The sequence below is a fragment of the Erpetoichthys calabaricus genome, chromosome 5 (genome assembly GCF_900747795.2).
Source record: "Erpetoichthys calabaricus chromosome 5, fErpCal1.3, whole genome shotgun sequence".
NCBI lineage: Eukaryota > Metazoa > Chordata > Cladistia > Polypteriformes > Polypteridae > Erpetoichthys > Erpetoichthys calabaricus.
The window spans coordinates 249749654-249776696 of NC_041398.2; the positions used below are offsets into that span (position 1 = coordinate 249749654).

Below are 27043 nucleotides of genomic sequence, written 5' to 3' on the forward strand. Positions count from 1 at the left end.
CGATTCTCGGAGAGAGCGGCACCCTTGACTGATTTGACAATCTAGTGACTTGAAACAGGCCCTTACGTCCGCACCAGTTTTGAAAGCACCTAACTTTTCTATGCCTTTCATCCTCCAGATGGATCCCTCCTCAGTCCTGGGGGGCCACAGTGCCTACAGGTTTTCCTTCCATTGCAATGTTTTAATGAGAAATCAATTATTGCTGATGAAGCTCTTATTGCTCAAGTGACATTGTGAGGCTTTATTTTGGTGGTCTCGCTTGTTAGGGTTCCCCACTCTTAATTGCTTATTACAGGCTTAGGCAGCTGCATTCGCTGTTTTTAATGGCTCCTTATTGGTAATAAAATGCAAAAAAACAAAGGAGCTAGCGGTTCTCTGTCTTATTCGATTCCATTTACACCTGTGTGTGCATTCATCCTGCACACACTTAAGAGGACAATGTGACAGACTGAAAATGATCTGTTTTAGGATTCAAATCATTTGGGTAACATCCTTGGAAAGGAAAAAAACATCTATGATATAAGAGCCTAACATTTCAGACATAAAATTAAATAAGGTTTGAGACAAAGATTGGTTTCTAATAAAGTATTTGGATTGGAGCAAAAACCTGCAGCCGCTGCTGCCCTCCAGGCCCGACGTTGCCCACCTCTGCTACACATAAACTCAGCACTCCAACTGCTGGGCTTCTCTTAGTCACAGAAATATAAAGACAGGGGGCGGAGTCAGCAAGCAGTGATGTCAGGGTGACCCCGCCTCCGAGGGCTCCACCCACAAAGCACAGAAAATGGCAGCACATTTAAAGAGTCAGCACGCAGTGTAACTGAAACACAGGACAATGAAAATGTTTTCGGGCGAGCAAAGCGAGTAGGGGGCAAAGCCTCCTAGTTTTAAATAAAAATAAAAAGTGACTGTTGAAGATGGTGGCTCTTCTGGTCGTATGGCTACCCAGCAGGAAGAGGCGGGTCCATGTGGGCGGGAACTGGAAGTGACGTCATTGGAGGAGAGCAGCAGTCAATCTTCCAGTCTGCAGAGCGAGAAAAAGAGAGAGAGAGAGAGTGTTATCACACAGCGCCACCCCTGGTGTGGTGGAGAGCTAGCATCACCTGAGCCCTTAAGCTGACTAACATGCACTCGTGTGGGAGTTTTTAATGAATAACAAGCAAAACAAATAAAAATAACACAGAAAAATGAAGAATAATTCAAACAACAATGAAAAGGAAAATAAACACAAGTCAAGGAAGGACCCTGGGTGTGACACAAGGCAGTGTTTGACGTCCATCATTACAAAGGGAAAGGCTGCCATCCTCAGGGCCGCATTGAGTCTCTGTGGTCTCACACACACACACACAGTGACAACTCTTCTATACAGTTGTGGTCAGAAGTTCACTACCACTCATCATGGACAGGAATGTCACGGTAATTGTGGGATTCCAATGATTTAGATAGATAGATAGATAGATAGATAGATAGATAGATAGATAGATAGATAGATAGATAGATAGATAGATAGATAGATAGATAGATAGATAGATAGATAGATAGATAGATAGATAGATAGATAGATAGATAGAAAGGCACTATATAAAAGATTTGAAAGGCACAATATGATAGATAGATAGATAGATAGATAGATAGATAGATAGATAGATAGATAGATAGATAGATAGATAGATAGATAGATAGATAGATAGATAGATAGATAGATAGATAGATAGATACTTTATTAATCCCAATGGGAAATTCACAAAAACTCATTTGTGTGACGTGCTCCTTTTCTGGGGCGGAGTGTTTGTACAACACTCATCATTAATGACGAAGGTCTGAGTGCGAGGCAGCAGGTCACCAAAGCGCAAGACAAACACGCAGGAATATGTGACGTGCATCACGTAGGGCTATAAGACAACCCGCGGGCCAGTCGAGGGGGGCCGCGTCAAGAATGAATGAGCTGTGGTCACCTTGCGTTGCGGTCCGTGTGCCTACTTCACGTGGTACGTCCATCTTGAGCGCCGTAATTCCCACTGTTAACGGTGCAGATGCAATCAAGCATGGGAATTTGGGGTCGGAGGTTGTTCCCCCTTGGTGATTTCAGCCTGAAACACCATTCATAAAGTTTATAGACAGTCATTTGGGTGCCCCCCCCCCCCGATGGGGTCACTCTGCACCCCCCTAGTGACACCTCTGCCATACGAGCAGCACCCTGTTGACCCCGTCTTGAATTCAGGAGGTTGAGACTGGAAGGATCTTTTCATTAAGACATTTTTAACTGCTCAGTCCTGCAATGTGCTGATAGGGCCGAAACGCCACCCACCGATTGGCTGGGGGCGCCTGTCCGTCAGTCCTGGGCGTGGCTTTCTTCCCGCTGTGTCATTTAGCAGGTAATGACTGAGATGACCGGCAGCAGGATGGCCTTTCTGAAGTGCATCTCTGGATTGGATGTGGAGGCCAAACACAACAGCAGGATTAAGAAGACGCTCATTAAAGTATTAAACTAAAAGAAATCGAGGGGGGGGAGCTTTTCCAAAATGTGGCCGGCTGATCATCTCCACGCCCTGGTTGGGGGGGTGTCCCAGGTACACAGAAGAACAGACGTCTCCTCCTGGCAGACAACCACCTCATTAAGGATGAGCGAGGCCCACATGAGTCACAGTTGTCGGGGGGGTCTCATCGGGACTCGGGTGGGGCATCAAAAGAAGAAATTACAGTTGTGGTTTAACTGGAATCTATGGGTGGCTCAATGATTTGCTCCCTCTGAGGCTCGACTCTCTGTTAGGCTCCTCAAAGGTGCCCTGGCGTGACCAGGCCTCACACTTCTAATCAAAGGAAACTTGGAATATGGACGCTTTATTAAATGATTCATCAGAAAACAGCGCTGGCAAGTACATGTGATGTTGGGATGAGAAGAGGGAGCATAAAGAGGGCCGTGCAGGTGGAGCCCCCCAACAGGAGGAAGTCTCAGGTAACTTTAATGGACCATCGAAGAGACACTCGCTCACTCTCTGGTGCCCCCTAGAGGATCAGTGATGAGTGTCCAGTGTCACCTCATGCTAAGTCAGCTCAAGGGCATCTTAACCCCTCACCTACTGTACATAGTCGTACCCCAAATAAGCAGCACACCATATTTAATAACTAGAATGAAAAAAATTTTAAAAGAATGAAAAATTGGCACATCACACATCCTGGTTGCAGGACGGCACGGTGGCGCAGTGGGTAACGCAGCTGCCTCGCAGTTAGGAGTCCTGGTTTCGCTTCCCGGGTCCTCCCTGCATGGAGTTTGCATGTTCTCCCCGTGTCCAAAGACATGCAGGTTAGGTGCATTGGCGGTCCTAAATTGTGTGTGGTGTGTGTGTGTGTGTCCTGCAGTGGGCTGGCGCCCTGTTCCTGCCTTGTGCCTTGTGCTGGCTGGGATTAGCTCCAGCAGACCCCCGTGACCCTGTGTTAGGGTACAGCGGGTAGGAGGGTGACTGACTGATTGACATCCTGGTTGCATTAAAGACCTGCTGTGGAAGGAGCGCTCAGTTGTCGTGGGTTCAACTTCTGGCCTGACGTCATCTTAAGTAGCTGGAGAGGATGACGGGTTTGTCACCAAAGTTCTTCCTGTGATTATTCCTCCATTTTCTGTCAACTCCTGTGCCACCCTGCCCCATGGATCTGCCACTCTTACCTTATGTGAATAAGGCGCTATATACGCGCCCGACCAGGCACAGATTCACTCAGAGGCACGTGTTACAATGACACAGACTTTATTTTTCTTCACCCGTGGGGTGCGTCTTCCCCGTGAACCCCACAGGCACAACAAAGTCCCAAAAGCACTTCAGTGCAGCACAAACAAACCCTTCTTCTGGCACCACCACTCCTCCCAGGCAACCTCGTCCTCCTCCACCCGACTCTGGCCACTGAGTGGTGGTCGCTGTCTCCTTTTGTAGTTCACCGGACGTCCTCCAGGTGCTTGATCACCGAGTTCCAGCTGCACTTCCAGGTGTGATGAACATGCTGCCCATACGGGCTCAGGAGTCCCAAACACAGCACCCCCTGGCGGTGCCTGCAGGACCCAGCAGGGCTGCCCCCAACTCCAATTCCCATGGAGCCCTGCGGGAACCCGAGGTGCTGCTCCAGCCCAGGGGTGCAACCATCTAGCGTCCAGGGGGAGGTATTGTAGTGTCCAAGGCTGCTATGGTGTGCAGGGGCAACCCGGCTGGGCATGGATGCCAGCCGCCTGCCACACCTTATCAGAGCCTTAAAGACGCTCCCAAAGTGTGTGTGACCCCTGAGACACATGTCTTTGGGAACAAGGCAGGAAAACAGTCACAAAGTGCACATGAAGGACAACCGCTGGACACTCGACGAAGCAGCATTGCCCGCTGTGCCATCCCACTAACCCTAACCCCGTTCACATCCTATGTCAGTGTCAACAATGAGGTTGGTGATGTAAAGAATGGGACCAAAATATCCTCCGAGAGCAACTTCTGACAACCATCCAAGAACGGTGTGGTGACCAACATGATGGAGCACCGGGCCAGAAGGCCAAAGTGAGAAGTACGGGGCTCGGGGAACAAAACCTTGAAATTTGGGGTCCATGGCCAGGAAACTCCCTAGGCCTTTAATCCCATTAAGAGGCGGGTGGACAAACAAAAACCCACCAATTCTGACAAATGCCAAGCATTGATTCTGCAAGAATGGACTGCCGTCAATCAGGGTTTGGCCCAGAAGTTGCTGGACAGCCTGCCAGGGTGAACTGCAGAGGTCTGGAAAAAGAAAAAAGGACCAACGCTGCAAATATGGAGACTTAATGTCACTGTCAATAAAAACCTCCGAAACTTCTGAGCTGCTCGTAATTCTACTTCAGTACACCAGAGAAACATCAGACACAAAGATCTAAAAAGGCTGAAGCAGCCGACTTGGTGAAAACCAACACTTGGGTCCTTCTCCAAACTTTGGGCCGTGACTCTGGTACTGACTCTGCTTTCACTCTTTTTTATTTTTATTTGTTCCACTGTTCAGGTCACTGACGGCGCACAATTCTGCTGTCCATTTAGTGAGCTGCGCATTTTATTTTGGCATTGAGGGCTTTGAACTTATTAAGATTTAACAGCTTTGGACCCGCTTGGTTTATCATCTCCACCTTACTGAGCTGGCATGGCGGTGGGGCAAGTGGCACACAGGGCACCAGAACTCCCCCGGCTCAGCTTGACTTTGTGATTACAGCTTGTGTGCCACTGTCACCAGCCTTGATTACAGGGTACTGTGGGCTTGGCGGGCAACACCCTGATGGAGAGACGGGGACACGGGGGACACTGGCAAAATAGTCATTAGTGACCAGTGGGCTGCTGAGGAGGACAGACAGACAGATAAATGGCAGTGAATAAGATAGAAATGTGTGAAAAGTGCTGTATAAGATCTACAAATGAACAAAGGGAAAGGCATTAGATAGATAGATAGATAGATAGATAGATAGATAGATAGATAGATAGATAGATAGATAGATAGATAGATAGATAGATAGATAGATAGATAGATAGATAGATAGATAGATGAAAGGCACTATATAACTGATAGATAGATAGATAGATAGATAGATAGATAGATAGATAGATAGATAGATAGATAGATAGATAGATAGATGTGAAAGGCACTATATAATAGATAGATAGATAGATAGATAGATAGATAGATAGATAGATAGATAGATAGATAGACAGATAGATAGATAGATAGATAGATAGATAGATAGATAGATAGAAGGCACTACATAAATGACTTTTAGATATTCATAAAAGCGTATATATAAGATTTTGACAGATGTGAAAAGTTCTGCATAAGAAACGCAGAGACACAAAGCACTAGAGAGGTACAGAAGGCATTATTTAATACTAAATTGTGAAAGACATTAATCAAAATATGGATGGATAGATATGGGAGACACTATATAATTGACAGATGAGAAAGGCGCTATATAAGATAAATATGAAAGGATCTATATAAGTTAGAAATGATACCGTATGCACTATAGATATATATGAGGGAAGCTATAAGACAGAGAGTGTGAAAGGCACTATAAAATTGGTAGAAAGGTGCTATATAACAGATAGATCTGAGGGGCGCTATATAACAGATCTCTCGATGTCGCTCCGTGTCTTATAGTTTGTTTGTGAGTGAGTTCTCCTCGGTGGTCTCCGCGGTCTTCATTGTTGGCTTTCCGCTTCCTCCTTCCCGAAGACGTCGTGTGATTTACCGGCAGATTTTCGGTCTCGCCCACTTTTTTTTTTTTTTTTTTTTTAATCAAGTCCCCTTACCTGCTCCGGTGTTCATTTCACTAACACGAATTATGGACAGTCGGCTGCTTCTCGTCTTTTGCCTGTTGCAGATTCTCGTGGTCTCTGCGGCTCCCACCACTGAAGGTACGGCGTTTCGGTGTGTTTGGTCTTTTCTTCTTCTTCTTCTTCTTCTTCTTCTTCTTCTACTTCTTCTTCAGGCGTTCTTTTCATTCTCTTCTCTTCTTTTCTGTGATGATTCCAATGAATTTTTCGAAGGAATAATAATAAGAAGAAGAATATGCGTTATTATTATTATTATTATTATTATTATTATTATTATTATTATTATTATTATTATTATTATTATTACACTCGTCGTCTAGACATCAGCTTGGGTGGCCTAAACGAAGGTAAACGCGCCTCAATAACACGCCTGGGATTCCCTGTCTAAGTTTTGGCCGCCGTCTCTTTTCGGTCGCCTCTCCGTTTTATTTATTTATTTTTATTTTTTCCGTTCTATTCAATTGAGCGTCGCCTCGTCTCCTCCCACGTGCTTCATTTTTACCGTTTTGTTCTTTTATTTCTCCCTCATTCACACAAACGCAGTTATTTTTATTTTTTTTACGGTAGAGCTTAGTTAATTTTTTTTAACCCCAAACCCAACTGTCACCCAAACTCTGCCTACCTGTGCCAAGTCCCAAATGCGCCCCCTGGTGGCCGTGTTGCTCGAAGCCGCCCTGGATCCTTAGACATTCGGGGGTGGGGGGGTTTGGGGTACCCCTCGGTGTCCGGAGTTACACCCCTTAAGTTATGTAAACGTCGCCCCAGGCGGCCGCCCACACTTTATGGTTCTTTACTGGGTTGTGTGGTCCCTCGTAGCTCCACTGCTTGACGAAGCGCCATTGCATTCGGGTTCTTTGTGCTTTGGAAAACATCGTAAAGTGTGTAGAAATCAAACTGAAATGTTACATGCAGGGCAGACCACCTAGCAGGGCACTACAGAGACTGAGCCTGGCACTGGACGTGTCCAGTGGGAGTCTTTCTGGAAAGGTCACCTAATGGACTGACCAGCTCTGCCTCTGCTCACCTCCATAATAAAGCGCCACATACTACTGGTATCGAGTATTTGTATCGCTTTCTTTAGAAGTCTCTGTTGGAAACACACATAAGAGAGTATTGGATTATTACACAAAGATTGTGGCTGCTGCCATCGGTGTCATCGTCACACGGATGTGCTCCAGCATGACAAGTGACACCTAATGCGCGAGAGGTGAAGCCCACGCAGTCAAGCGACAAGAACTGAAGGGACGTTACAGACGTGTACGGGACGTCTAGTCCTGCGTGTGCCGAGGGGCTCATGTAACGCGCCCAGTTTAGGGTGACAGGGAGCCAGAATTGCGCTGGTGTAATAAGACGCCAACGCTGTGGACGATACGCCGGGCATTGGCAGGGCAAAATCACCCCAGAAAATCAGAAATGAGGCTGCTGTGTGGAATCCGGTAACAGAAAGCAGTAAATAAAGGGGTTTTAGTTTTAATCCAGTTATTAGATGTACGGTAGATGATTAGAAACGGCGTGATCTGGTGGCACAGCCGCCTGGTGATCTGCTGTCAGCAGCCATGCCACCTGCACGTCAGGACATGTCAGCTTGTTCGGGCACGACCAGGACTTGGATGTCAGACCATCTGGGCTGCTGGAAGATGTGGTACTGGGGTCAGCAGGGGGCGCTTACCCGGTGGTCTGTGTGGGGATCCCAAAGTCCGAGTGCAGTGACGAGGACACCGTGCTGTAAATATGTCGCCGTCCTTCGGATAAGACGTAAAACTGAGGTCCTGACTCTCTCTGGTCATAAAAGATCCCTGAGCATCCTTCGCAAAGAGTAGGGGGTATCCCGATGTCCTGGCTAAACTGCCCACCATGTTCTGGTCATTATGACCCCCTAATCATCCCCTGACTCTGATTGGCTAACTGTCTCTCACCCCTTCAGCACCTAACAGCGAATGTGTGGTGAGCAGCCCGGCGCTAAAATGGCTGCCGTTGCATCACCCAGGTGGATGCTAAACAGTGGGGGTGGCCGAAGTGGCCCCCCATCCTTATGTAAGGCTCTTCGAGATGACCTCTGTGTCCCGCTTATCTGTGACGAGTCAATCCCTGGACGGAACGCCGACTCCACGGCAGCGCAGACTCACGGACACAAAGTCACAGTTCGCACAGGCCACTTTAGGGTCGCCACGCGGACACGGGAACGGCTCATCACTGACGGTCTCGATTTTATAATCCTACCGTGTAATCGTTTAGCTTAATGTTTAATCAGCAGAACGAGCAGGCGCGTGCGTGCGCAGAAGCGGCTTATTATTAAAAATGACGGAGCTGTCGGTCAGCGCCTGCGGCTTCGATGAGGTCACGTGCTGTGCTGCTGGTCCGAGTGACTCAGGCGGGCTGTCTCAGTGACGTCACTGTCTGGGCTTTTGGAGACCACATTGGAGCGGCGGGATCCTCCCGGGTAAAGGGGGACAGCACTGAACTTGAGAGGCGCGCACGCGGGGCTCGAGCCCAGATTAGCCCGTGAGTGTGCGAGCGCGAGCGCGCGGTGTCGTGCATTGACCGATTGCTGCACGGATTGGCTCCGCCTCCTCGGCGACAATGAACTGCATTTCGTGTTTGTCGCTCCCGGCGCGCCTCGTGCTCTCTTGTTCTTCACTGAAAAAAGAAAAAATGAAATATTTGGAAAGACATCGTCGAGTTTGGTCAAAAAAAAAATCCACACAACTACTGTAAGTAATTTGGAAGAAAGTTTTTGCTGCTCTATTGCACATAAATTTAAATCATTGTACGCAGTGCCGGCCGAAGCCCATACGGAGCTCGGCTTGGGGAGTAAGACCCGCGGCGCCCCTCAGTTTTTCATATACAGTGGTGTGAAAAACTATTTGCCCCCTTCCTGATTTCTTATTCTTTTGCATGTTTGTCACACAAAATGTTTCTGATCATCAAACACATTTAACCATTAGTCAAATATAACACAAGTAAACACAAAATGCAGTTTGTAAATGGTGGTTTTTATTATTTAGGGAGAAAAAAAAATCCAAACCTACATGGCCCTGTGTGAAAAAGTAATTGCCCCCTGAACCTAATAACTGGTTGGGCCACCCTTAGCAGCAATAACTGCAATCAAGCGTTTGCGATAACTTACAATGAGTCTTTTACAGTGCTCTGGAGGGATTTTGGCCCACTCATCTTTGCAAAATTGTTGTAATTCAGCTTTATTTGAGGGTTTTCTAGCATGAACCGCCTTTTTAAGGTCATGCCATAGCATCTCAATTGGATTCAGGTCAGGACTTTGACTAGGCCACTCCAAAGTCTTCATTTTGTTTTTCTTCAGCCATTCAGAGGTGGATTTGCTGGTGTGTTTTGGGTCATTGTCCTGTTGCAGCACCCAAGATCGCTTCAGCTTGAGTTGACGAACAGATGGCCGGACATTCTCCTTCAGGATTTTTTGGTAGACAGTAGAATTCATGGTTCCATCTATCACAGCAAGCCTTCCAGGTCCTGAAGCAGCAAAACAACCCCAGACCATCACACTACCACCACCATATTTTACTGTTGGTATGATGTTCTTTTTCTGAAATGCTGTGTTCCTTTTACGCCAGATGTAACGGGACATTTGCCTTCCAAAAAGTTCAACTTTTGTCTCATCAGTCCACAAGGTATTTTCCCAAAAGTCTTGGCAATCATTGAGATGTTTCTTAGCAAAATTGAGACGAGCCCCTAATGTTCTTTTTGCTTAACAGTGGTTTGCGTCTTGGAAATCTGCCATGCAGGCCGTTTTTGCCCAGTCTCTTTCTTATGGTGGAGTTGTGAACACTGACCTTAATTGAGGCAAGTGAGGCCTGCAGTTCTTTAGACGTTGTCCTGGGGTCTTTTGTGACCTCTCGGATGAGTCGTCTCTGCGCTCTTGGGGTAATTTTGGTCGGCCGGCCACTCCTGGGAAGGTTCACCACTGTTCCATGTTTTTGCCATTTGTGGATAATGGCTCTCACTGTGGTTCGCTGGAGTCCCAAAGCTTTAGAAATGGCTTTATAACCTTTACCAGACTGATAGATCTCAATTACTTCTGTTCTCATTTGTTCCTGAATTTCTTTGGATCTTGGCATGATGTCTAGCTTTTGAGGTGCTTTTGGTCTACTTCTCTGTGTCAGGCAACTCCTATTTAAGTGATTTCTTGATTGAAACAGGTGTGGCAGTAATCAGGCCTGGGGGTGGCTACGGAAATTGAACTGAGGTGTGATACACCACAGTTAGGTTATTTTTTTAACAAGGGGGCAATTACTTTTTCACACAGGGGCCATGTAGGTTTGGATTTTTTTTCTCCCTAAATAATAAAAACCATCATTTAAAAACTGCATTTTGTGTTTACTTGTGTTATATTTGACTAATGGTTAAATGTGTTTGATGATCAGAAACATTTTGTGTGACAAACATGCAAAAGAATAAGAAATCAGGAAGGGGGCAAATAGTTTTTCACACCACTGTAGGTGGGCTTGAGGTCTCTTGCGCGCTTTTTAGTGTTATTAGAGATTTGAGGACGGGAGTTTGGGGGTGGTGGGGTGTGTGAGTGTCACCGCCAGTGTCTTTGGGGTTGTCTCTTGGACCCTCTTGCTGTCCTTAGCGCGGACGTAACGGCCCTTGACGGCCACCTATGTCGCCTAATGGACTGAACTGCTTTGATCCCATGTTGGCATTGCGGTGTAGTTCAGCCTGATTAAATTGACTTGACTTAAAGTGTTTAAATTCAACTACTGAAACTGAGCACATTAAAAATGACACATACTGTACAGATAAGGTGACCCAGTGGCAACACTGCTGCCTGGCAGTAAGCAGACCACCCGGACTCTGCATGTTCTCCCCGTGCTTTACTCTCACAGGCCAAAGACACGCAGGTCGGGCGAAATGGCGGCGCTTTATTGGCCCCTGTGTGTATGTGTGTGTTCGCCTTGTGATGGACTGGCACCCTGCCCAGGGGTTTATTCCTGCCTTGTGTCTTGTGCTAGTCAGGGTTGGCTTCAGCACCCCCCCTACCCACGACCCTGCTGTGGATTAAGGGGGTTAGAAAATGAAATGATGGACATATAAACAATTAAAACATAAAGCGTTTGTACTGAAATTGTCTACTGGTTCCCTCTTTGTTGTTTAAAGTAAACCTGATTTTGTTGGTACTAATCTTATTTTATTTCATACCTTATTAAAACAGTTATGAATATTAAATCTTGTTAGTTTTTCTCATTTGACTCCTGATCTTTCTCTCCAGCACAATTCCTCGGGGATGCAGCCAAGGCAAGTTGATTGCATAAAAAAATAACATTCACTAAAAATGTAAAAACACGACTATAAGCTTTATCTCACTTTTTCTTTGTCTGGGGTGTCTTATCGTGAGGGGCGATCTTTTCATAAAAGGAGATATTTTCTTTAATCATTTAGGGATAAACCAACAAAGGTGGGGGTGTCGTATTAGTAACGGAAAAAAAAGATGCTTTTGTCATGTAGGGTGGGTGACAAGTTGGCCAGCATGTGCCCTAAATGAGACCACCCAAAGTTCACAGCATTGATAAACAGGTCAATCTGCTAAAAGTCGTGACTTTCTTTACAACTGCGGGGGCTACTCAAGGACCACCATGCAGCACACATCATTTACACATCGGACGAGTGAGTTGGTACCCCTCAGCACAAAGACAAAAACCCACAATTGTCCGTGAAATACCCTGAAACTGACCAACGCCATTGATGGTGATTGTGCACTTAGGGAAAATCAGACTTTGCTTTAAAGTTTTGATTCCAAAAGATATTTCAAATAAGAACACAAATGAAAATGGCGTGGACAGCAAGGACGAGACCCTTCACCTCATATCTGGCTGCACAGACTTCAGAGTTTGGAGTCTCTGCACACATGCAAGTCCTGGAGCTCTCAGAGAGACGTCTGCATCTGCCACTGGTCATTTGGACCACTCGTCCTGGGCAAACAGCTCCAGCTGGGACGGGTGTGAAGGGGTCTTCTCGCAGATAATAATTGATAAGATACAGCATTTATCTATCTATGTATTATATAATGCCTTTCACATCTATCTATCTATAATATAGTGCCTTTCACTTCTATCTATCTATCTATCTACAATATATTGCCTTTCACTTCTATCTATTTATCTATCTATCTGTCATATAGTGCCTTTCACTTCTATCTATCTATCTATCTATCTACAATATAGTGCCTTTCACTTCTATCTATCTATCTACAATATAGTGCCTTTCACTTCTATCTATCTATCTATCTATCTATCTATCTATCTATAATATAGTGCCTTTCACTTCTATCTATCTATCTATCTATCTACAATATATTGCCTTTCACTTCTATCTATTTATCTATCTATCTGTCATATAGTGCCTTTCACTTCTATCTATCTATCTATCTATCTACAATATAGTGCCTTTCACTTCTATCTATCTATCTACAATATAGTGCCTTTCACTTCTATCTATCTATCTACAATATAGTGCCTTTCACTTCTATCTATCTATCTATCTATCTACAATATAGTGCCTTTCGCTTCTATCTATCTATCTACAATATAGTGCCTTTCACTTCTATCTATCTATCTATAATATAGTGCCTTTCACTTCTGTCTATCTATCTATCTACAATATAGTGCCTTTCGCTTCTATCTATCTATCTATCTATCTATAATATAGTGCCTTTCACTTCTATCTATCTATAATATCTATCTATCTATATCTATCTATCTATAGTGCCTTTAACATCTATCTATCTATCTATCTATCTATCTATCTATCTATCTATAGTATAGTGCCTTTCACTTCTATCTATCTACAATATAGTGCCTTTCACTTCTATCTATCTATCTATCTATCTATCTATCTATCTATCTATCTATCTATTTATAATGTGATGTAGATAGATAGATAGAAGTGAAAGGCACTATATAATAGATAGATAGATGACTTTTTACACAAGCTCAAAAAATAAATACATTTTATTGTATTATGGAATCAACAACACCTCTCTCTATTTCAAGGTCATGATCTTCCTGGTAAAACATTCACCATTCACTGTCTCTTGGGCCACAGGCTCTGTTTTAACCTTGGGTTTGGTTGAAGGCAGCGGACAAGAACGCCTTCAGATTAACAGTTTTTATATTCTACAGTCCTATGAAAAAGTTTGGGAGCCCCTCTTAATTCTGTGGATTTTTGTTTTTCATTGGCTGAGCAACTTCCTTTTAATATCTCACATGCCTTATGGTAGATAGGAAATGCACTATGTAATAGATAGATAGATGTGAAAGGCACTATATAATGCATAAATATGAAAGGCAGTAAATGATAGACTGATAGACAGATAGGAGGAGAAATAGAAAAGAAAAGAAACAAAGAATTAGTTGGATTGACATTGTGAAACCATAAAGACAGAATCCTATAACAGAATTGTTGTCCATTGGTTTTGAACCCTGGACTTGTTTGTTGCCACTCACTGGTGGCACAGTGGTAGTGCTGCTGCGTTGCAGTAAGAAGACTGTGGGAAATTGTGGGTTTGCTTCCCAGGTCCTCCATGTGTGGAGAGCGCTTTGAGTAGTGAGAAAAGCACTATATACAGTAAATGTAATGAATTATTATTCTTATTATTATTACTTGTGCTTGCAGTTTGGTGCTCAGTGGCGACCCCTACTGGCCACAGTAGATAACTAGACAGATGAACTGCAGTGTGTAACTCTTACTGTTCATAGATATGACCTTACATGATAGGTACTGTAGATAGCATTTTATAACAGACACATACATAGATGTGAAAGACGCTATATAATCGACAGATAGCCACTGGGGTGGCATGTGACCTCCTTGGTGAAAGAGTACCTCCGTGTGGTGATTCTTTATTGTGCCTTTCACATTGAACTCCCATCTTACTAGCGTCCCAATCCTGGATTTATTTGGCAAGAGGCTGACAGCAAGTGAAAAGAGCTGGATTTGATGACCAGTTTATTTATTTATCTATTTATTTTGGCAGAAGTGCTTCCCAGTTTGGGCTTAACCAGTAATGGCACAGAAGGGGCAGCAGTCGGGCACCAGCCAGGGGTCCTAAAATGCAAGCGACGTAAGTAAGCCTTCTTTGCTTGTCTTAATGTTCTTTTACTACGCATCTCTAAAGAGAGTCTCATACCGGAATCCTAATGATGTGAGGCAATTTATAAATGCCAACATTTGTTATTTATTTTATTTTTATTATTTATTGGGTGGACATCTTTACCCAAAGTGACTTACAACATTTGAGACACAACTGGTTCCATTTCTTTCGTTTTTCCAATTCCAACACTGACAGGTGAAGTGACTAGCTCGGGGTCACACAGTGGTGTCAGCAGTGGGATTTCAACCCTCAGGGTTTGAAGTCCAAAGCCTTAGCCGCTGTGCCACACTGCCTACCAACTCCATCAGAGACCTCTGGAAACACCAGACAATAGACAGCTGGACACTGGCACCTGATGGCCATCTTTCTTTTCTCTTTTCAGGACTGCAAAAACGTTCCGAGAACTTTGGCACACACGAGCCCACGGCAGCCGAAGAGGAGCCGACCCGGGACTGCCAGATATTTCCAGTAATCAGTGAGCCGCCACCCACTGCCAAGCCCCCCATCATTGTCCAACCACAAACATCTTTACCATTACCTCCTGTCCAGCCACAGCAACCACAAAATGTGCCAGGTGGACATCAAGTCCCACATAATGGCATGGCTATTATCCCCAACGTCCCCAATAATGGAAATGGCCGTCCGACAGTCTATCAGTTTAATGGCAACTATGGCACTCTGAATGGAGGCAGGTGGGTGCCAACATATGGCTACACTCCACCAAGGGGCACCATGATAGCAGTTGGCGTGGTGCCTGGCGCTGTGGCCGGCCTCAGTCCTAACCCCAGTTTCATGAACAGAGTGATTCCTGCTACTGGTAATGCCACACCTAATCTGGCAATTCCAGGTAGAACTCAGGTCCTGCCAGGGAGACTCATTCCTGTCGGTGGCTTCTACCCTGCCACCTGGGGCCAATTCATACCCACTAGAACACAAGCCCAAGCCAGCCCAGGAAGGAATGAAATAAGCCCAAGCAATGGAGCTGTGCCAAAGTGCCCACAAAAACCCAGAAGGCCACTCAACCGCTGGGTCCTGCAGACCCTTCCAAGACGTGGCCACGTGCCGTTCCAGCAGCGTGCCATTCAGGGCACTGGCTTTGCCTCGGGGTCCTCTGAGGAGTACAGAAAAGGGAAGTGAGATGCCAGCCCTTTGGCAAATGAGGAAGGAAGTGGCGGTGGGCTGTGTCTCCACCAGGGGGTGCCACCGCTGCATGACTACAACACGAATGGACGTCAAAAGCAGCGACCCTGCTGAATAAACGACGGCAGGACGACACGCAATGGACATCCTGCTGTTTCTCATTCTTTGCTTGTTCTCTTTTAATGAATTTCACTTTGAACAATTTGTTTTTTTGTTATTTTTTTTCTCGTCTAATACTACAAACTTAACAAATGTGACCTGGGCGGTCTGGCGCCATTCGCAGCTCCAGATTGTGGCCTGATTACTGTTCATGGAGAGTTCTCCCTGGGTTCATCTGGACTTTCTCCATTCACCCCCAGTTTGCTGCCAGTTATCTTCATTGGCACCTTTATAAAGTGGCACCGCACACGAGTGTGAGAGTGTGCCCTGTAACAGACTGGCACCCTGTCCAAAGTTGGACCTCAAGTTCAATGCCCTGATTTGAGACGTTTAGAATCCTCTAAGAAGATTTCATCACCTCAGACAACAAGCAGACACGTAAATAAAGCACGTGGAAGAAAAAAATGAAATGGAATTCACGCAACGTTATGAAAAAAAAAAACAATTCGGGACTCGTCTGACCGACTCCACAAATTACAATCATCTTAAACTCTGTAGAAGAAACCGTCTGGTTCTGCCATTTTGTTGTACGTTATCCTTAGAATTATTAGAGCGGCACAGCTAATGTCAACATTTGTTATGAAAACTTCTTCTTTCAGCTGCTCCCTTTAGGGTCACCACAGCAGATCATCTTTTTCCATCTCTTCCTGTCCTTGTCATCTTGCTTTGTCACACGCCATCATCTGCATGTCCTCTCTCACCACATCCATAAACCTTCTCTTAGGCCTGCCACTGTTCCCCTTCCCTGGCAGCTCTATCCTTAGCACCCCTCACTCATTATACCCCTCATCTCTCCTCTGCTCATGTCCACACCAACGCAATCTCACCTCTCTGACTTTGTCTCCCAACTGTCCAACCTGAGCTGACCCTCTAAAGTCCTCATTTCTAATCCTGACCATCCTCATCACCCCAATGCAAAAACTGGCCGTGCAAGTCCGTGCTGTAAATTGAAATCGTCAGAAAAAAAATTGAAATGTAGAGATGTCAGGTAATTGAAAGGAACTCCTCTGGGCATCTGTCTCCTAGGAGGATTCGTTTTGCCGATGTGCTCACTTCGTTTGTGCATTAGCGGCTAATCGACTTTGTCTTTCTTCGGAGGTTTCGTTTTACCGATGTGCTCGCATTGCTTGCGTATTAGCGGCTAAGTGAGTTTCTGTTTCCTTGGAGGTGGAGCCCTTACTCTGACTGCACCTCTCACGCCCGGGCCGGACAGACAGACACACACACACTTCCACACATAGACATTTATATAAAAGATGGTAGCCGGAATGCAACAAATGAGAGAAAGTTTATTGTAAGAACACCTCTTTACGAAATCCAGGATACCCCGTCACATTATCAACTCCTCTTCAAGTATCTGGGGGAATCCCAAGGGAATACAGGGAACAGTGACTTGAACCCGGGACTCCGGAGCACTAGCTACCTTACCACTACGTCTGCCTTACCAACTTCAGTCTCCTTGGACTGGACTCGTCTCTCTGTTCTTCCCCAATTGTTAGCTTATCCTGGATTTCCTTGGTGGCCTTCTTCACTTTCAGGGTTTTCTGACAAAACTGAACTCACCAAACTTAACGTGTGGGCCTAGTCCACAAGTGGACGCTCTTCAGGTAATCACAACGTTTTCTAAAATATACGTTCTGTGGAGAGCATTTACAAAATGCCAGGGTAGTGTGGACGAAAGGGAACAATGAAGACGGAGTGTGGACGTAACTTTGGTCTCTGCTCTGATGTGGCAGTGTGAGTGTAGCCTGGACATCTGCAGGGACACGCAGGCCAGAACTGACGGAGAGCGACACACGTGTATGAAGACATCTTGTCTAGTGTCCGTGATAGCGGGCTGGTGTGGCGGTAAGTGTGTCTTTGGCAAGGAGAACACTGCCTGCCATTTCAGCACAGTGTAAAAGAGTGCAATGAAAGGGCGGAGTGGTGGCTCTGAGGTTAGGAATCTGCACTGGCAATCGGAAGGTTGCCGGTTCAAATCCCGTAAATGCCAAAAGGGATTCTGCTCTGTTGGGCCCTTCAGCAAGGCCCTTAACCTGCAATTGCTGAGCGCTTTGAGTAGTGAGAAAAGCGCTATATAAATGCAAACAATTATTATTAATTATTATTAGTGTGACTAAACATACTGAAGTGAAGTGGCCTACAGATATTTGAAGATGTTTCAAGATGCAACTTCTATTTCGTAAAATATAACAACATTAAACCAGCTTGATTTGTCTCTGGACAGAATGGACTGATAAGGTTATTAGAAAATTAGAACATTAGAACACTCTGGACGAGAACAGGCCATTCAGCCCAGCAAAGCCCGTCAGTTCTGTCCACTTATTTACATCAAGTCGAGTTTTGAAAGTCCCTCAAGTCTGACTGTCCACCACACTCCTTGGTCTCTTATTCCAAGTGTCTGTCATTCTGTGTGTAAAGAAAAACGTCCTAATGTTTGTGTGAAGTTCGTCCTTCACAAGTTTCCAGCTGTGTCCCCGTGTTCTTGATGAACTCATTTTAAAGTCAGTGTCTCGATCCACTGGACTAATACACTTCATCATTTTAAACACTTCAGTCAGGTCTCCTCTTCATCACTATAAAGGCTCAGCTCTTTTAATTTTTCCTCCTAACTCATCCCCTGTAGCCCTCAATCAGCCCAGTCGCTCTTCTCTGGACCTTTTCTAGTGCTGCTATGTCCTTTTTGTAGCCTGGAGACCAAAACTGCACACAGTACTCCAGATGAGGCCTCACCAGTGTGTTATAAAGCTTGAGCAGAACCTCCTGTGACTTGTACTCCACACATCAAGGCGCTATATAACCTGACATTCTGTTAGCCTTCTTCATGGCTTCTGAACACTGTCTGACAGTTGATAGCTTAGAATCCACTACGACTCCTAACTCCTTCTCACAAGGTGGACTCTCGATTTTCTGACCTCCCGTTGAGTATTCAAACCTCACATTTTTACTTCTTATGTGTAATTCTTTACATTTACTGACATTAAATCTCATCTGCCACAAGCCTGTCTGCTGTCCAAGTCCTTATGTGATGATATAACGGATTCCAAATTATCTGCTAATCCACCTCTCTTGGTATCATCTGCAAACATCACCAGCTTGTTCCTTATATTCCTACGTATTAGAGATAATGGTGACAAGTGACTTGTTTTTGCTGGTCATGTTATACACTAACTGGGTGCACTTGAGAATAAATGGCATAGCACAGCAGTTCTCAAAAATGGGGGCGCGAATGTTGCCATAAGTGGCGTAATTTCGCTATTCGTAGGGAAATTTTAAACTTGTAGCGGTGTATCGGCAGCAAAAAATATAGGAATAAATTTTATTAGGGTTTCAAAAAAATGTTAGGGGGGCGCAATTAAAACTGTTATGAAAACTCGAAACGCTGGCATAGCATGTGTCACAGCTGAGGGATCACCCTCCTGGCTCATTCTTGGTAAGCAATACCACCCTGGAATGACAGGCGGCACTGTCGCTAACGGCATTGTCTCATTCTGTTCCCCCAGCACTGAGAAGACATCCAATGAGAGTAACTGACTCTGCCCCTTCTGGTTGGAGGACTAAATACAATGACAATAAAGATATTCTGATATTCAAGGCGCTCTCAGAAGTTGGCGTCTCATTGTGGACCGACGCTCGACTGCTTTAAGAGTTTGACAGCACGTCTTTATTTTGGTTCATATGCACCATCATGCACTAATTTTGTTTAAATCAGTTTTGTTCATTAAATATTGTTGACACTAGAGGTCACTGTTGCCCCTTTAAACCCAAGTCACAGACCCCCAGGACACAGGGTAAAAGCACTGAGAAGTATTTTTATTTCTTCTCTCCTCAAAAACAGTGCCCTAAGTACCACGGCCACAATAAACAGGCAAATCAACACAATTCTCTCTCTGTCTTTTCTCCTGCACACCTCCCGGAGGGCTTTGTCCACCTCCACCCGACTCTGGCTCACTTGCTGGGTTCCCAGCAGTCCTTTCAATAGTGCCCGACCTGGAATTGCTTCTGAGCTTCCGTCCCCGTGACTTGATAACACTTCCAGGCTATGTAAACAATACGAGTCCCCAGGTCCTCCTGCAGCGTCTCCTGGCGGCACCCACTGTAGCCAGCAGGGCTGTGAAGTCGAACTACAGATCCCATGGTGCCCTGCGGGAATCCCAGGCACCGCTATGCTACAGAAAGGCTGCCATCTAGCGTCTTGGGGGAAAAGGTGTCCCAATGAGGTTGCCTTCCCCCATCCTTCTACTCTGTGGGCATCCCGACAGTTGGGTTGAGCTGCCGGCCATCTGCCACAATATATAGACTCAGTGTCACTCGTCATATGAGTGCACATGACGATATTGCCTAATCTTGTTCAAGGTCATTGTGGGCTGGAGCCAGTCCTGGCAGCGTCAAGCCCAAGTCAGGAAACAATGATGAATGGACCACATGACACGGAAAAACAAATTTGTATATGACGTTGTGTCACACACATGCAAATTGGGAGACAACTTCAGGGTTTGTTAATGGCAATTCCACTCCGAGTCAAGGGTTGGCGCTGTCTGCCACTGCTGGCTCCTTTTCTTTTGCCATTTGAACAGAAGATCGGTGCCGAAGGGAACTCTAACATCATTTCTGCTTCCTCTTCCTGTGGGGACAACTTAAATAGGACATCACCAGCAGGAGATGCCAGTCTTTGAACTCGCGTCCGAGAGGACGAATCTGCCCAGCGCTGGCTGTTACACGTTTTGTGCTTTTGACAAGTTTTTTCCCCCTCATGAAATTACACAGAGCTCACCATTGCTGCCCCAACCTTTTATCATTGTTTGCCTTTTTCTGTTACGCTTCAAAAATTCTAACTTCGACACATCAACCATATTCAAATTTTTATTGATTAGAAAATGAGATCAAAGTTTGTTGTAGAACAACACTACAGAAGTAATGACGCTCACATTCACTGAGGCTAATGGCAAAAGACCGATTCCTACAGCTCATCTGACCTGATGAGATTCAATAATCTTCACATTATAGTAAAACAAAAAAAAAAACAACTATTTTAATTTAGGCAATAAATCAAATTGATTCATTAAAATAAGCAGGAAATAAATTCCTTCTTTTGTTTTGATTGATTAGCACACAAGCACTTGGCCATGGAGTCCTACTGGACAAGCAGAGACGTTCATCTTTTGAGGCTTAGAAAAGCTCGTATTTACAATTATATTCACATTGTGCCATACGTGGCATTCAAAGGCACTCAGTTGTTGTTTCCAGAAATGCTGAATTTTGAAGAAGAATTGAATGTCTGCATGTTTATTGTAACAACAAATGGATTTAAGTTGTACAACGTGCAGAGCAGCTCACCACTGGCATCGCTCAGTCCTTGTGCATATCTCCACATGTAATCTCATCTCAGTCATACGCCTGACGTTTCTCAGGTTTAGTGATTTCAATACCACTCTAAATGATGCCTAACCCAACTTTTACAATTATTAAAAATGTAACTTAGTGTAAGGACTTGACATCTATGGCTTAAATGGCACTTCAATGGAACTCTGAAGTGAAGCAATAATGTAAGCTGCCTGTGATCAGCTAGGATTACAATCACAACATGAAAGACTAACACATTAATACTGACACAGCTAGTAAGGCAAATGCCACTTTGGCTCTCATTTAAAAAAAAAAACAAAAAACAACACAAATAATAAAATAATAAATGACATCAAGTCTCTAAAGTTAGAAGTTCCACAGATAACAGCTAACTGGCTTAAATGACTAAAAGTCCTGTCACAACTGACTGCATGGAACCTGATGACCTCCATAGACTGAGGAGCAGACAAGCAGCAGAGTCCTCACATTGTGCCACCCAGTGCTAATGGTCCACCCGTGGCAAGCTGGCGTCAGTAGCTTCAATGTAGGAGGTGGCAGACATCTGAAAAGACAAACGGTTCTGTGTAACAAACCAACAGAGAATAATAATAATAGATAGATAGATAGATAGATAGATAGATAGATAGATAGATAGATAGATAGATAGATAGATAGATAGATAGATAGATAGATAGATAGATAGATAGATAGATAGATAGATAGATAGATAGATAGACTTTTTGCGCAAACTCAAAAAAATAAATACATTTTATTGTATTATGGAATCAACAACACCTCTCTCTATTTCGAGGTCATGACCTTCCTGGTGAAACATTCGCCATTCACCGTCTCTTGGGCCACAGGCTCTGTTTTAACTTTGGGTTTGGTTGAAGGCAGCAGACAAGAACGCCTTCAGATTAACAGTTTTTATATTCTACAGTCCTATGAAAAAGTTTGGGAGCCCCTCTTAACTCTTTGGATTTTTGTTTCTCATTGTCTGAATTTCCTTTTAATATCTGACCTGCCTTATGGACACAGTAGTATTTCAGCAGTGACATTAAGTTTATTGGATTAACAGAAAATATGAAATATGCATCATAACAGAATTAGACAGGTGCATAAATGTGGGCACCGCAACAGAGATATGACATCAATACTTAGTTGAGCCTCCTTTTGTCCTCTAGACGTTGTCCTCCTATAGCCTCTGATGAGTGTCTGATTCTGGATGGAGGTATTGTTGACTATTCTTCCATACAAAATCTCTCCAGTTCAGTTCAATTCGATGGACAGCCTACTTCAAATCATCCCATAGATTTTATGATATTCAAGTCAGGAGACTGTGACGGCCATTCCAGAACATTGTACTTCTCCCTCTGCATGAATGCCTTTGTAGATTTGCAACTGTGTTTTGGCTCATTGTCTTGTTAGAATATCCAACCCCTGCGTAACTTCAACTTTGTGACTGATGCTTGAACATTATCCTGAAGAATTTGTTGATATTGGTTTGAATTCATCCAACCCTCGACTTTAACAAGGGCCCCAGTCCCTGAACTAGCCACACAGCCCCACAGCATGATGGGACCTTCACCAAATGTGACAGTAGGTAGCAGGTGTTTTTCTTGGAATGCGGTGTTCTTCTTTCGCCATGCAAAGCGCTTTTTGTTCTGACCAAATAACTCAATTTTTGTCTCATCAGTCCAAAGCACTTTGTTCCCAAATGAATCTGACTTGTCTAAATGAGCATTGGCATACAACAAGCGACTCTGTTTGTGGCGTGAGTGCAGAAAGGGCTTCTTTCTCATCACCCCGCCATACAGATGTTCTTTGTGCGAATTGCACTGAATTGTAGAGCGATGTACAGATACACCATCTGCAGCCAGATGTTCTTGCAGGTCTGTGGAGGTGATCTGTTGGTTGTCTGTCATCATTCTCACAATCCTGCTCATATGCCACTCCTGTATTTTTCTTGGCCTGCCAGACCTGCTGGTTTAACAGCAACTGTGCCTGTGGCCTTCCATTTCCTGATTCCATTCCTCACAGTTACAGAAGCTGACCGTTTAAACCTCTGAGATGTCTTTTTGTAGCCTTCCCTTAAACCAGGAGACTCAACAATCTTTGTTTTCAGATCTTTGGAGAGTTGCTTTGAGGATCCCATGCTGTCACTCTTCAGAGGAGAGTCAAAGGGAAGGAAGCCCAACTTGTAATTGACCACCTTAAATACCTTTATATCTCATGATGGGACACACCTGTCTATGAAGGCTTAACGAGCTCATCAACCAATCAGCATTGAGCAGTGACAGGCATTCAAATCAGCACAATGACAAGGGGACACACATTTGTGCACAGCCAGTTTTTCACATTTGATTTAATTTCATACAACTAAATACTGCGTCACTAAAAATCTTTGTTTGGAAAACACTGCAGTACTCAGATGTTCCTTGGAAATGAAAGACATACCACTGTTATCTTTATTGTTGAAAGGAGAGTCAGTTATTATGCAGGCTGAGAGGGGGTCACAAACTTTTTCATATGACTGTACACATTTATAACAACAGACCACAAACCTTAGGGAAACCCGAGATGAAGCCATTTCAGTCGGAGGTCACTTTGTGAAGACTAACAAAGCCGGGCAAAGCCAAACAATCTGCCAGTGTTGTGTGTGAACAAGTTCAGAGCGGCGCCTTCATTGAAGAAGCTCGTTTTTCTAAAAACGGTGAACTTAACATATTTGCAAGTCAACACTGTAAAAAATGTCAGTAAATTTAACGGTAAGAATACTGTAAATGGTGAAAGGAAAATACCTTTTCTGAAAAAATGGAAAGTTACCTTATGTTCTACTACTGAAAATTACCTGTATACCTTAAACAATACATTTCGTTATGTTGTTACAGCCAAGTTCTGTAAAATCAATATTTTTCTACCTTCAAAATATCCTACATACCATTAACTGATACATTACAATTACACTGAAAAAATCTCTGTTAATTTTCCAGTGTAAAACTTAAGTAGCGAAGGTAAAGAACTATAAAATATAAAACGATGAAGCGCTGCTTCAGTAACATCCATCCATTTTCCAACCCGCTGAATCCGAACACAGGGTCACAGGGGTCTGCTGGTGCCAATCCCAGCCAACACAGGGCACAAGGCAGGAACCAATCCTGGGCAGGGTGCCAACCTACCACCGGACACACACCCACACACCAAGCACACACCAGGGCCAATTTAGAATCGCCAATCCACCTAACCTGCATGTCTTTGGACTGTGGGAGGAAACCGGAGCGCCCGGAGGAAACCCACACAGACACGGGGAGAACATGCAAACTCCACGCAGGGAGGACCCGGGAAGCGAACCCAGGTCCCCAGGTCTTCCAACTGTGAGGCAGCAGCGCTACCCACTGCGCCACCATGCCGCCCGCTTCAGTAACACCCAAGTTATATTTGCATAAGGACACGCCCCCTTTGACCGTATTGTTCCCAGAGAACCGCATAGCTTTGAACATCCATCCATCAATCCATCCATTATCCAACCCGCTATATCCTAACTACAGGGTCACAGGGGACTGCTGGAGCCAATCAGTAAGGAAAAATACTTCAACAAAATTAGCAGACGTATTTTTGCCTGCTTGTTGAAGTTTTTTTGAGGTTATGGAAGCTGAGTTATGGTGGGCTGTATTCAATAAGCTGGCACACCGGTAGGGCACAACACTCCACAAAATCAAACTTTATTCCCCACCAGGCAATGTGACGTAACCTCCTTGGACACTGAATTGTTTTCAATGTATATAATTAAATGGTACATGTTTGTTATTGATTGTTATTACTTTACTGATGCAAACTGTGGACTGGGGTTTGACCCTGACAATATTTTCTAAGGGTTTATTGATTGGCATATTTATGACAGTGCACGGATCTCTGGTTATGGTTAAACATTCCCTTCTGTTGAAATGTGTTGTAAAGAAAACACAGTTATTTATTACAAACTTATACCGTAGACCTAAAAATATTGTCACCTCTAAAGTGGACATCATCCGCTCCTCATTGTCTGTCTCCAGCCCTCCATTGCTGGATGTTTCTACACCAAAGCCAATGGGCTGCCTTTCCCAGTTCCTCTGTACCACAGCTAAAGAAGTTGAGGACATCATACAGAGGATGAGGCCTTCAACGTGTTCATTGGACCCTTTTCCTACTCCTCTGATAAAAGCTAATGTATCAGATATAAGCCCTCTTATTATTGATATCATTAATCATTCTCTCCAGAGCAGCTTAGTCCCACTGGACTTGAAAACCGCAAAAATTACACCTCATTTAAAAAAAATCCTGAAGTGATCACAAACTATTGTCCAATCTCCAACCTTCCATTTTTGTCTAAGGTTTTGGAAAAGGTTGTTTTGGATCAGCTTCAGGATCACCTCAAAAAATTCAATCTGTTTGAAAAATTTCAGTCTGGTTTCCAAATTTCTCACAGTACAGTGACAGCCCTAGTCAGAGTCACCAATGACCTCCCGATGGCTGCTGACCAGGGCTCTCCATCACTCGTTATCCTCCTGGACCTCACAGCTGCATTTGATACGGTAGATCATAATATTCTCCTTCATCATCTTCACTATACAATTGGACTTTCTGGCATTGCTTTCGAGTGGTTCAAGTCCTATCTTACAGATAGGGCCGAGTATGTGGCCTTGGGGATGCTAAATCTCATACTCACACTGTCACCTGTGGGGTCCCACAAGGATCAGTCCTTGGGCCGACCATCTTTAATATCTACTGTATATACTACCCCTGGGTCACATCATCTGCAGGCATGGAGTTTCATTCCATTGCTATGCCGATGATACGCAGCTCTATGTGAGACTGGATTCGACTTCTCTTACACCTCCATCAACTTTTTCCTCTTGCTTGGATGAGATTGAGGCCTGGATGTCCAAGAACTTCCTCAAGCTGAACAGCACCAAAACTGAAGCTCTTAAATGGCACCCCCCATCAACTTTGTTCCTCTGTAAATTGTATTTCCTTTTCTGACCGTATCGTTACCCTCTATCCTTCTGTTACAAATCTGGGTGTCAAGTTAGACTCCCATCTGTCATTTGATACACATGTCCATCACCTCTGTAGAATTGCATTTCTTCATCTCCGAAACATAGCCAAACTCCGTCCCTACCTCTCCCTCTGTGATGCTGAAAAGCTGGTTCATGGACTATTGTAACGCACTCCTCATTGGGATCCCCAACAAGAACCTTCAAAAGTTACAACAAATTCAAAATAGTGCTGCAAGAATCCTGATGAGGGTGCGGAAGTATGAACACATTTCACCAGTCCTTCGCTCACTTCATTGACTCCTTATCCATCTCCGTATCGAATACAAACTTGGTCTGTTTACTCACCAGTGTATCCATGGAAATGCTCCACAGTATCTTAAGGAACTCCTTATATTACAACCCAGTACAAGAAACCTCCGTTTTACAAATATCTACCGCCTTCGCCGCCCTGTGACCAAACTTACAACGGGTGACCGAGCTGCTCCGTGGCTCTGGAATGTCCTACCAGAGAGCCTGAGAACACAGCAGATTTAAAAAACAGCTAAAGACTTTTGTATTTAAGAAAGCTTATTAACAAGAATGCTATAATTATTGTTGTTTTATCTTTGTTTTTATCTTGCTTTAAAACTTGCGTTTAAACTTGTTATGTTGCACTTTGAGATTTACTGCTAATGTAAAGTACCCTATAAATAAAATGCATTATTATTATTATTATTATTTACCTTATTTATTACAGTAAAATTCTGGCAACCCAGCTGCCAGTACTTTACTGTAAATTTAACACCTGAACCTGAACGTGAGCTAGTTCAGTTTTAGGTGACATTCTGGATCTGCTTTAGGTCCAGATGAATCGTTTTGCCTTGCCCTGTTAATGTAGGGCTGGAGCCGAATACGAATACATATAGTGGATTTTTACGAATATTTATTTC

General features: G+C 44.2%; 3 protein-coding genes across 5 annotated transcripts in view; 2 read left to right on the forward strand and 1 right to left on the reverse strand.

Moving 5' to 3' along the window:
- pkd2 (polycystic kidney disease 2) overlaps positions 1-27043 on the forward strand; it is a 913849-nt gene that overhangs the window by 210543 nt on the left and 676263 nt on the right. The window lies entirely within an intron of this gene.
- Positions 14246-16566, forward strand: LOC114652386 (leukocyte receptor cluster member 8 homolog). The gene is made up of 2 exons (XM_028802760.2): positions 14246-14406; positions 14819-16566. Exons 1-2 carry the CDS (start codon positions 14283-14285, stop codon positions 15571-15573), a joined length of 879 nt encoding a protein of 292 aa, XP_028658593.2. The 5' UTR covers positions 14246-14282; the 3' UTR covers positions 15574-16566.
- The window catches only part of LOC114652388 (cyclin-dependent kinase-like 2), a 71068-nt gene continuing 64623 nt past the window's right edge, over positions 20599-27043 (reverse strand). For both annotated transcript variants that reach the window (XM_051928165.1, XM_051928166.1), the window contains exon 13: positions 20599-21640. In XM_051928165.1, coding sequence (XP_051784125.1) covers positions 21581-21640 — 60 coding nt within the window. In that variant the 3' untranslated portion in view covers positions 20599-21580. The remainder of the gene's footprint in view (positions 21641-27043) is intronic.

Bases quoted from the DNA above. Each gene is read 5' to 3' on its own strand.
- LOC114652386 (XM_028802760.2), top strand. From the start codon at position 14,283: ATGACCAGTTTATTTATTTATCTATTTATTTTGGCAGAAGTGCTTCCC. The intron at 14,407-14,818 runs GTAAGTAAGCCT...TTCTCTTTTCAG, and splicing joins GGTCCTAAAATGCAAGCGAC to GACTGCAAAAACGTTCCGAG.